This window comes from Pinus tabuliformis, chromosome 9, assembly GCF_031772625.1.
Source record: "Pinus tabuliformis cultivar Carrire ecotype Pingquan chromosome 9, CPIR1, whole genome shotgun sequence".
Classification (NCBI taxonomy): domain Eukaryota; kingdom Viridiplantae; phylum Streptophyta; class Pinopsida; order Pinales; family Pinaceae; genus Pinus; species Pinus tabuliformis.
Window position 1 is genome coordinate 1,330,494,094 of NC_142307.1, and position 12,606 is coordinate 1,330,506,699.

A 12,606-nucleotide genomic window follows, 5' to 3' on the forward strand; every position below is an offset into this window, starting at 1 on the left:
ATAAGTGAAGTAGATCGATTTGGCGTTAGCAAGTGTTCTAGTGCTTAGATTAGGAAAATTGTTTCTTACCAGTTTCAACCTAGCCTTCAACAAAAGTTCAACCTCTAAGTGAGGAGAGAGGGTTGTACAACCTAGGCATCAAATCAACAACAACCCAAGGCCTTTCTGGGCTCGCAGAGGCTTCCGTACAACTCGATCGTACTATAAGGACCAAATGTATAGGCCTCACACTTCTAGAGGAAAAATCAGGCTGAGAAAGGGAGCTGTTCAAGAAGGTAGGGCATAAAAGAAAGGGTTTTTCACCCAGTTGTAAGTTGCTTGAAGAATTTTATAAGCAATTAAGAAGAACACATATCTGCAAGTTTTCCCCGAAGATGGGGTTTCTTGGGTGTATTTGGTGTCGAATATTTTTATGTGTGCGTTTTGTATTCAAATTTAATTTCTGTTGTGCATGCTATGGTTAGATATTCAATTGTGTTTACATTTTAAAATTTCATATTTGCATTTTTTTGTTTGTATTTCTAAGTATAAATTTTAGATAATTGCAAATCAAATATGCAGGGTGTAAGAAAACTAACAAACCCTCAATAGGGTAATGAGAGAATGCCAAGTCTCACCTTTTCCCTTAGTTTGTCCTTCAAAAATCTCATCTTCTAATGATGCATATTAAAATGACAATAAAAGACAATGTTAATAAAGCATTCCTTAAGATGTTTTTCCACCTTTTTTTGGGATATAAAAACGATGCCAAGTGTCTACAGCCATGACTAGAGCACTCTCCAAGAAGACGCTTGACCAACTATATAATATGAAATAATCTTTAGAATGGGCGCGCCCTTGAAAAATGTGCAAGCAATAGCTAAGGTTGCCCTTGGATCTAGTGCCACTAAATACTAGAGTAAATCTCAAAGGTGGGCACCCTAGATAAATGTACAAGTGGTAGTTATGACTTGTCCAAAAGTGTGCAAAGATGTCAATCTCATGTGAGCACTCCATAAAGAAAGGAGGTCAAACATCATGAGATGTCGACAAGATTCCCAAAATAGTAAAAGAAGCCAAGGCACTCCCTTTAGAGTCTAGACTGCTTGGGTTAACCTTTTGGGTGGGGTGCCCAACGATGGGCTTCTATGCTGAGAACTACTTGGAGCTAAGAGACAAACTCACTGTTGGATTGCAGTACACTCTCAGGCATTGGATGCATGCTCTTCGCATCCCTTTAGGCAAATTTAGAGTAGGTTCTCGTTGTATTTGGGTAGAGAATGATCACTATATTGACAAATCGGATAAGATATGCCAACCTCCAGGTCTCCCACCCTCAGGAGGTTGAGACTTAGGAGCACTTTATCTTCTGCCACCCCATTTACAATAGATTAGAGGGAAGTGCCATTTCTTATTCAGAGAGTCCTAGAATCTCTCCAGCTTCTTCAAATTCTCGAATCAGAGATGTTTGGCCTTTTACACACAGGAGATCTTTTGTCCTTACGATTGTTTTATGTAGTTGCCTCTCAAGCTAGCCTCTACTGAAGCATATCACTTCCTTCTTTACAATGCTCCCTTTTGCTCAAGGCACCAAGATATAGAGAAATAGTGGGGTAGTCCTCGATTGTAGATCAATATGACCTTAGAGGACCACCCACACTTCATAGAGGCCTCAACAACTTAGCCAATCCATGCCTCACCAACAGTCAGTGGAAATCATCCTGAGTCCAACAACGTGCTTCCTCCTCTAGATAACATCACAACTTGTCATCCAACTCTTCTTCTTGCATTTCTTGTATGCAATCCTCTATCTCGAGCTTACTCCATACGACCTTGGATGTTAGGAGAGAGAGATCTAGATCCAACGGACTGTGTGACACATTATTCGTTGTCTATTTTCATTTTCGTTATCTGGGATTTGGCTATATTGTACATCTTTCTATTAGATGACCTCCAACTATGAAGTCTAGATATTGTTTCCACATGGTTTAGATTAGATTCATGCTCTTGCTTTCTGCATTCTGTTTTTATAGGAGCCACTCTAATGCTCCCACTTTGCCTTGACATTATTGTACCCTACAATCCCTTTGACCTACTTTTAGTGGTCACTTGTTGGACATTAATAATCTCATCTTATCTATCTCCAATGAATAACAAACTCCCACCAAAAGATGGATCTCATTGTTGGCTACACATAAAGCCCATGGGTTGTTCTAACAACCTCCTCAAAGGTGAACGACCTCAAGGAATGCGCCATGAACATGGATCCCTATGCATACCAAACAACCTCCTCAAAGGTGAACGACCTCAAGGAATGTGCCATGAACATGGATCCCTATGCATACCCACCATAATTCCTCCAAATAAGGTCCAAACTAAGTGTGGAAACCCTCAAACCACGTGTTAAATTGTTTTGGAACCCCTTATTTGATGGGGCATTCCACTCAAAGCATGTGCTATAGCCTATTTGAATGCAATGAAGTGGAAAATCATCTAAGAGGTTCTCAAGATAAGTGTGGAAGTGGTCACCTAGTTTGGATCTTATTTAGAGGCATTATAGTTGAATGTTCGAAGAACATGGATCCCTATGCATACCCACAATAATTCCTCCAAATAGGGGCCAAGGTAAGTGAGCTCTCCTCAAAACATGTGTGCAAACCCTCAAACCATGTGCTAAATTGTTGTGGAATTCCTTATTTGTTTGACATTCCAGTTAAAGCATGTGTTATAGTCTGTGTGAATTCAATAGAGTGGCAAATCATCCAAGAGCTCTTCAAGTGTGGAAGTGGTTAAAGGAGACTCCTATCCTCAAACATCCTACCTATAAAGCCCCTCAATTCTTGTGATGTGGCATGACTCCACATATGGGTGTATGCCTAGGGAGATGCGAGATGTCCTTCTAATGAGCAATCATGCACAAAAGATGTCCCACATGTGCTACTAAGTCTCAAAAGATGACCCATGATGAAGAAAAAGGCATCAAAAGCAGCAGAAGATGGTCAAACATCCTCTATAGACAACCTACTTGGGCAGGGTCTTCAATGTGGATCAAGGCCTCATACAAGATGACGGGCAACTCGTCTAACTTGCAAATATATTAAGACCAAAATATACTTTGATTTGTTGACGTTATTGAAAATGTAACTAGTTTCAGTGTTCATAATTGTTGTTGTACTCATTTCAACATGTATCTTATGTAACAAACAAGAGAAGAAAAGAAAAAAGTTATTATTATTAAAAGCATGGGTTTCATGCGCTTTATTGATGGTCTTCTAGGTAAAAGCATGTTCTTCATGCTTCTAGCGTTTGTTATGTCTTGGGATTTATTGTCATGAGTCGAAGGAGTCAAAATCATATTTATAAGACCCTTCCGGGCAAAATGTAACTGTAAAAAGGATTATTTTTGAGTCTAGAAAGTCTTGGAAACTCCAAAAGTACAAGTCGGCCCTAGCAGTTACAAGTCGTCCTTAAGGAAGGAATTTGACCCCTTGAGAAGGCTATATAAAGGAGCAATTTGACCTCGTTTAGCACTCGCTCACTCAAGGAGTTCGATCTCTCAAGAAAGAATTCAATCTGTAGCTGGGAAGTGGAGAAAAGAAGAGCGAAGGTCTAGAAGAAGAAAGGAGGACACAAAATATTGTTTTTGGGCTCTATCTCTCTCACATGTGCGAAGTTCTAGGGTTCATGGTGCTGCAAAAGGAGGCTGGAGTTGTAGGTCTAAGTTGCAGGAGGACGAAGTGCAATATCTTGTAGCTGGAGGGAAGATTACCCTACCTTAACCTCGTTGACCTTGGGAGGAGTTGTCTTGCTCTAGGAAGGTCTCAGGAGGAGGATAATTTAAGGTTTCCTTAGTAGTTGCAAGTTTGAAATTGTAGGATCAAAATAACAATATGAATTGCAGTTTTTGCAGTATTAAGGTTGGTTGTTGCAGGATCAGGGAAGGACTTGTTGGAGGGTTGACTTGGTACTTGGAGAAGGACTTGGTCTAGGGTTTGGGTCTTTGTATCTCAATTGAAGTAGATTCTATAAGAAGAGAAGGGTTTTCCGGGTTTTCCCCTTGGAGGAGTTTTGCCCTAGCTGAGAGCCTAATTTCTATGTCCTCTGTTGTTGTTGTTGTTTCATTCTTGATAGTTGTTTGATGAAAAAATCTAACGAAAGAACATAAGAAGAATATTAAGTTCACCGACAAATATTAAGGTTAAAGGAAAATAAGATTTAATCGTTGCCACTTTGCATTTTCCAACATGGTATCAGAGCTAAGCTGAGCAAGAAGGCAGTTGGAAGGATTATCTTGTGGACACAAAGAAGGGTTTGCTTGTCAAGGGGAATCATTTGTGGAGGAATGGAAGTAGAAGACCTATAGATCTGGAAGGAGGGTTTCTACATTGAAGAAGATCAAGGCTACATCAAACTCTCGAGGAAAGATTGAGAGGAAGACTACAAGAAAGGGTTATCTCTTCAGAGAGGAAGATCTACTTAAAGGCTCATTGAACGGAGGAAGCATAAAAAAGATCTTGGTATCATTCATCATTCTTGAAAGCTGTTGTTGGACGAATCCTAGGAAACATCTTTCGAGGACATTATTAAAGTTTCTTCAAAGGTCTTGAGGGCATCAAGAAGGTTGAAGAGATCACTAAGGAGAATCTTGGTCACCAAGTAAGTATCATATTATTACATCATGTCTGAATCTATAGATCATATGGGTTTTTTTGCAAGGAGAGCAATAAGCTCATTGGAGCATCAAATTATCTATCATGGAAAAGAAGAGAGCATCAAATTATCTAGCATGGAAGAGAAGGGTTGACTTGATATTCACCGAACAAGAAATAATGAAGTGTGTTACTAGGGAAATTACTGAACCTAGCAGAGACAAGACACAAGAACTAGCAAAGTACAAGAAAGGGGAAGTAAGGGCTCAAAGGATCATAGTTGAATCCATTAAAGATTCTCTTGTTCCATTTGTTGCAAACTTGAAAACTTCCAAGGCTATGTATGACAAGCTAGTGAACTTGTACTCTGTAAGTAAATTAGGACAAAATATGTCTTTGCGGAATAAGTTATATAGAATGAAGAAATCAAAGGATGAGGATATGGCATATTTTCTAATGAAAGTCTCTTCAGCTAGGAGACGATTTGCAAGGGCTTGGGGAAACAATTTCTGATTCAGAAGCGACCATATGTGTCCAAAATATATTGCCACCGCAATGGAGCAACTTTAGAACATGCCTCTACTCCAAGAAAGATTCAAATCCTTTTGATGAATTATGGGCACAATGCATATTGAAAGAATCAAGGATCAAGGTGAAAGATGACATTGGATCAAATGAGTAGTATCAAGCCTTTCTAGCTCAATTCAAGAAGAAGCTAAAGAAAGGAATGGCTGGAAAGTCCAAGAAGAAATACTTGTCCAAGGTTCAATGCTTTAAGTGTAATAAGTTTGGACACTTTAAGAGGGACTGTCCAAGCCAACAAAACAACAAGAAAAGCATATGATAGTAGCATGTCTAGAATTTACATGATTAAGTTGCTTTGTAGAGATCATCTAGATAGATGGATAGATAGACCATTTTGCATAATGTTCATCTAGGTATTATCTAACATTATGTTAGAAGTTGTCATCCTGCTTAGTTGAATCATCATGATTCAGGAAGGACCATCATTTTGGAAGGTCCTTGGGAAAAGCATCATGACAAGGTTAGTAGACATTCCATGTAATGTGGAATCAATACTGTTAAAGGGATGAAAGAATGCAATGGGTCAGGTTGTAGGCTCACTTTAGGACAAATAGCTAGATGATTGGGTGAAAGCATAGGAATACATGTTGGATAAGATTCATATGTATAGAATCTTGTGAAAAGAAAGTTGGTCATAAAATATGCTTGAGTATATAATATGATGCTTGAAAAAGAAGAATTTGACTTACTCTAGGATGAACATAGAATTAAGACTTTCTCTAGAATATACAACATTGATTAACATCTAATATAATCTCTAGAAGATAAATTCTAACTTGGTAATCAAGTTCGATCCTTGGGCACTCTGATGCATGAAGGAAGTTTTAAATGGAGATGGTTGATGAGGATGTTGATGGTACGAGAAGGTCATCATGATAAGGTAAGTCTGATTTTAATTGTTGGTTTTCTGGTTAACATATTATTTTTCTACTTGGAAAGGATGTTGCAGGAATACATGATGACACTCATCACCACTCATGATCAAACTCATCACCACTACTAGACAAGAGATCATCAACATGAGCTACATAAATAATATGCCTCCGAGTTTGAGGACTCCTAAAACTCCTCTACAACTTTAGTAGTAGCAAAAATAGACATCAAAACTACAAATCACTGATCAACATGGTCACTCATGAAACTCATCATTGATTCAACGCTACTAGAAATACATAAACATCGTCAACAAGAGATACATGAACATCATCTAGCTCAAAGTCTTCAAACTTGGATTGCTCAACCTTATAACATGATAGAAATTGAAAAGGTTTAACATGCCTAAGCAATGATCTTGGTTTGAGTGAAGGGTTCATCTCCTCAACCTTATAATGTGGTAGAAAAAGATTAGCAGTCCTAACCAGTTGTTTTCCTTTGAGTGAAGGGTGCATTCTTGTTAAGGGCATGGTAGAGGAGTTCAACAATCAGTACCACCAACATCAACAAAGTTCAACAATCAATGCCACCACGATCAATGTTCTTAAAGGCTTCATGCTCTTGATCAAATGCCAATCTCATACCCTCACGCATGATAGAATCAAATGGAAACATTGCAAACCCCCAAACCATGAAATTCTGAAAACCATTAAGTCTGCTGAATTTTGAGTGAAATCTAAAATTCTAGTTTCTGCATATGAAATCCAACGAGATCGAAACCACTCTCAAACATCCTGAGTCATTTCACGGTAATGTTAAAAATTTAAGTAAAAGGATGAAAATGAAAATTACTTTCATTTTCATCCTTTTACTTTAAGAATTTAACATTACCATTAATTGCCAACATTGTTAGGGTTGAGATGTGTCAAGAAAATGAGAGGGTAGGCATGTTTTTCTTGGAGGGACTATTTTTGGAGGAAAACAACCCCAAATTTCCCTCATACCAGCGTCAAAACTCACAAAAATGCATTTTGTGGGGGTTATAGTTGCCCTGGCAATAAACCGTCCGGTTTGACCACAAATTGTCCGGTTTTGTCCTAAACTGGCCGGTTAGGGCAAAAAAAGGCGACATGAGGAGGTAAACCTGGTTTTTAAGCCGGTTTGACCCGGTGGGCTTGCTAACCGGCCGGTTTGACTGGTTACCGGTTCAGACCGGCTGGTTTTTTAAACACTGGTCTGGCCATGTATGGTTATTTAATTTATTCATTTATGTGCATTAATGCAATATAAGCTGCATTAAAAAAAGAAAGATTCAAGTTCAGCTAAATCTCAAGATAATATCCCTATGTGGTGTCTACTTTGCAACATTTAACAATATGTTTAATTTGTTCTTCATCATACTGGATATTGAAAATAGTAGCGAGTAAGGTCTTCTTTGACTTGTGCCGTAGTCAAAGAGACCACAAATGGTCTTTCCTTAGCATCCTCAAGTTCCTACAAGTTAGGGCGAATTCCTAAAAGTTAGGACTAGTTCCTAAAAATTAGGATGAGTTCATGAAGCAGTTTAACTCATGCGAATAGTTGGAGGCTCAGTTGTTTGTCTCCTAGTGCAAGTTAGAAGTCTCAATGGTTATTTGTAGCTAGGACAAGTTACATGAGTCAGTTAGATGCAGTTAACTAGTCAATTACAAGACCGAGTTCCAGAAATAAACTTGCCAGTTTTAGAGGGGTCGAATTGCTTATAAGGAGGGTGAAGACACAGAATTGGATCATTGTTTTGTGAGCACAAGGTTGTGAGACAAGACAATAGAGAGCATGAGTTTGTGTGAGGAGAGTTTTCTTGTGGTGTGTGTATATACTATACTTGAGTACCAAGTGCGCATAGATTGAGGGATTTGTGCTACAAAATAGGGAGGCCTGTGCGCACAGATTTAGGAGACCATCGCGCTGCAAAGTAGGAGACTTTGTGCGCAGGAAGGAACGCTAGTGCACGGAAGAATTCAGGTCTGGTTGTATGCAGAGGATAGGAGCAGAGATCAATTAAGGATCTGGGCAAGTCTATGTTACGTCAGCAGGAAAACATCTCTGTTCTCATCGACAGATTGTCTTGTATTTGATCAAACTACCCTATCAATAAAACTACAGCAAGCAGAGGGTTTTCCCACTTGGGTTCCCTAGGAAAAATTTCTATGTTATTGTATTGTGTGAATGTGGTTTTAATTCTGATCTATTCGACTGCAAAAGATTAGAGCAATTTTGTGTCCTGGTATTACAAATTAGTTTCTGTCCTGGTACTACAGCAGTTGCAGAAATTTCAAGGAATTTCTACACTGGAGTCCACTCAATGGAATAATATTTGGTTCTTTTGTATGTCAAATTCAGTGTACCCAGGGTTTACATTCAAGCAATTTGTGTTTATTTGTTTTTTCTCAGCAAGCAGCAAGTAATGTTTATACTATATAGGTCAACACTCTGAAAGTGGCATTCAATAAAACATTGTTCTAGGATTTTTTGGAGTTGTAGTTTATCGTTTGTCAGCAGTATTTTCTGCGTATTTCCTAATTGTTTATCTCTCTTCAGGTATTGGGATACACGACAGTCAAACCCAGTGCATACACAGCAATTACCAGAGCGTTGTTTTGCATTGAGTGTTCGGCATCCTCTTATGGTTGTTGGGACTGCCGATAGGAATCTTATAATTTTTAATTTGCAGAATCCTCAAGTAATTACTTCTAACCTTGTTTGTCTAGAGATGTGCTAATTATATTGTATTATAATTGTGCTACTGCTGGAACTCTGTTGTTACTTTAGTTATGATACAATCTTTCATTTTCATCTTTTTTCAAATATTCAGCTTAAGTTTGCTGCTTGCATAGTGTTCTTTTAGTCGAATTAGGGTTATACATAAGGGGGCTTTAACTTTTGACAAGCAGTGATGTTTTGGTTGCCTGAATGATATTACAGTTTGAACCCACTTTATGCATCCTTTCACATAATAAATAGTAACATTCAGAGTTAGAATGCAGAAATCCCTGATTAGGAACTCCTGGACAAATTTGACTGTTTTGGTTTTCTGTAAAGATTTTGTTGGATAGAAAAACATGCTCAGGTTAAATGTTGGCATTATGATCTATTGTTATTCATGAAAGGAGGGCCTATAATTTTCTTACATCAATTATAAATTTATAAATTGTTATTAATTGGATTTGCTTGCAAATAATTCCCATAATGCTGAAATGAACAGTAGTTCATTTACTAATAAAGATCCAATGTCATGACAATAGGTTGAAATCCATATTGGTTCAAATTTTTTTATTTAATAATGAATAAGATAGATGATAGAATGTTTGATACCTTGCCATTTGATGGTATACATTTTTTTTCCTTGTAGAAATACCTTTATATTCCATGAGGAATATACATGTTTCAGTTCTCGAGTGTCTCTCAAACAAGGCTCAAACCCATTGCAAGGATATACTCATTATGAACTCAACATGTCACATGTAGGAATTGAACTCAGGTGGGGAGGATAACAACATTTCTTCAACCACCTGAGCTACATCCAATTGACAATGTGATGGTATATTTATACACATTGACTAATCAATATGGTTGATGGGTCATGTCCCATGGTTAGGTCACGTCCTTCAATTAAGATGTGTTGCTTCAATTATTATTATTATTTTATTTGATGTTTACTTATCTATCTATGTTCATTACGTTGCCTTTCCTTTCAAAGATGCTTTGTTCTCAAAGCATTTTATGGACAAGCTTATGTTTTTGTTCTTCCTTGTAACTCCTCATCATTCCGTGTACTTGAAGCTGTAATAGCTGATGACACAAGACAATATGACTTAAAAGCATTGAGCAGAACTGCCTTATTGTGAAATGGTCAACACTCAACCCTAACATATTCAATTTTTTGCAAAATTGTGTGGCAATGATCTCTGTGATTTTGGAAATGATAAGATTCCACACATGAGCTTCTCTTCGATGTGTTAGGATCTTCAGTTAGTTTCAAATATTGATTTTGTTTTACGTTAGTTTGTTGAATAATATGATGACTTTTCTAATTAGGATGATGGTAAAACATCCTTGTATCTTCCATCTTGTTTTTTGGAACCATTGTTTTTCATACTTTTGTTGATTTATTGGTTGATAACATCTCTAAATAAGAATCTCTATGATTCTTAATGTCCATTTGATTCTACTCCAATGCTCCATTGGCTCCAATGCTTTCTTAGCTCTGGCATTTTGTCCAACATTTTGTCGGCTCCAACACTCGCTGGCTCTTGCTCTCATCTCTAACTCCCACCCAACTTGATTCTCGTTGGCTTGTTTTGCATTTCTTTCTAGACATGGGTATTCGTGTTGCCATTGTTTCAAAGTTCTCTCATTTCAGTTGTCGCAGGCCCTTGAGCTACCATGAAGAAATTTCAACCCCACTCCAGTTATCAGTTTTCCTTATCACTCCATGCATTTAGTTTTAAATCCAAGCATGATAAAAATTATAAAATATGGAAATGACAATATTTTCTGAAAACACAAATTTAGAGATTTCACAATTGCTGAAATTGCAGAAATAAAACACAATAAAATTATGATAGCCACACAGAAAAATAACGCAGTGATTTTTTGTGAATGTGACCGTGGAAAAACCCCCTACAACTCTTGGGGAAAAGCAGTTTGAGAGCTCTTCTTTATTTCTAAAAATGCTTTTACAGAGAAATTGAAATACACAATGAAAATTCCAACAACCACAAATTATGACTTATCTTGATTTCCGTGCTTGAACTACAACTCGAAAATTGTGCCAATTAGCAAACAACCATTAAATGCTGTACGACTTGCCTCGAAAAACATGCATAGAACTTGCTGTGCGAACCGTACGGATTTCAGTAGTACAGCTGCCTCGAAAATCTTGCCCAAAACTTGCTTTGAAATTCGTGCCTTTGCTGCTGCCCATCTTCCTCGATTTCCGTGCCGTTCTCCTGCTGTACACTTGGGATGCGTGCCAATAAATGCTACTGCCCATGATTTGCTGAAATGTCTTCTTGCTGCTCTCTTTCACTTCTTCATTGCTCAGAAATTTTCTCCTTGCTGTCTCTTCTATTTCTCTCAAAATGCTCATGAAAGAATGAATTGATCTTTCTCTCTTCTCTTCTCCTTTTACTCTCTAAATGACCTTTTGGGTTACCCTAAGATCTAATGGCTGAGATTCATTTAGATCTAGGGATGAGAATAAATGTGCATTTAATTCTCACTTTCTATTTTTTAACTCACCCACTTAAATAAAGACCCACTTAGCCTTTTATTTCCATAGTCACTTTTTCATTTTCTAATTTTTCATTGACTTTAATAAAGTCACCTTTAAATTAGAATGTAACTTTAACCACTTATAAAGTCACCTTTAAATTAGAATGTAACTTTACCACTTATAAAGTCACTTTTAAATTAGAATGCAACTTTACCACTTATAATGTTACTTTTAAATTATATTTTACCACTTATGAAGTCACTTTAGGAGAAAAGTACAAATAAATTTGGACACTTTTCCCTAGGCCAAAGATCAAAGCCTTAGGGAACCACTTGTCCTCTGATACCCAAATTTTAACATACCACACTCTCACCCAGTGGTTGTAGACCCTCGAGTTGCTTGTGCTTTCGACCAACGCCTTGTCGGCTCCAATGTTCGAATCTTGGATAGGGCCTTGCTAACTAGATGCCTATCTTGCCTATCCCATGCTCTTATGTTTCTCCTTCCTCTTTTGGTTCTCCATCCTCCCCCATGTCCCTTCCTCATCCTCTCTATATAACCCCCTCATTACCGTCCCCACCTTCTTGCCCACATATCTACTTCCTCTTCTTGTCCCCGCCCCACATGTCCCTTCTTCATCCTCTTTGTGTTAGCCCCCTAACTACTGTCCCCAAGCCCTTCTCGCCAGCTCCTGCCCCTGCTCCTTACACACCATTGATGCCCTTGTTAACCCCCTTGAGTTCACACATTCCCCTTTCTTTTGGTTTACTGGGCACACAACCCATTACTATAATGGAAGGAACATAATCATGGGGAAAACTAGACAGGATAGTGGTTTTGCAGTGAATGGAAGATGTACCAGTATAGGTGCATCTTAATAGAGTAAGACAAAGACATGTCTCGAGGTTTCTACAAATGCAGCTCTCCTAACTTAAAAGATTTGTAGGTTTACCTAAATTTTCAACCAACTATACGTAGAAGTGAGAAATTTGGCCTCTAGAGTTATAGAGGTGGAGTTAGAGATTCTATCCCTCAAAAAGTTGCAAAGCGTAAACCAAATATGAGATACACTACAACCAACAGATGATGCTTTGCATGCATAAACTTTTGATCTAAAAAATAAAAAAGAAACAGGAAATAGATACCTACATAAAATCATGGGCATAGGTAGTTAAGGGTAAGGACAAGAACACTCATTCTGTTGCTGAGGTCAAGAAAGTCGTCTAGGCCAAGCTAATGGAAGAGCACATTAAGAGGGCTTAG

At 37.9% G+C, this 12,606-nt stretch overlaps 1 protein-coding gene across 1 annotated transcript in view; it reads left to right on the forward strand.

The window, feature by feature from the left end:
- LOC149153428 (protein RAE1-like) overlaps positions 1-12,606 on the forward strand; it is a 302,126-nt gene that overhangs the window by 37,395 nt on the left and 252,125 nt on the right. Inside the window, exon 5 of the mRNA XM_089440171.1 lies at positions 8,667-8,808. Coding sequence (XP_089296297.1) covers positions 8,667-8,808 — 142 coding nt within the window. The remainder of the gene's footprint in view (positions 1-8,666; positions 8,809-12,606) is intronic.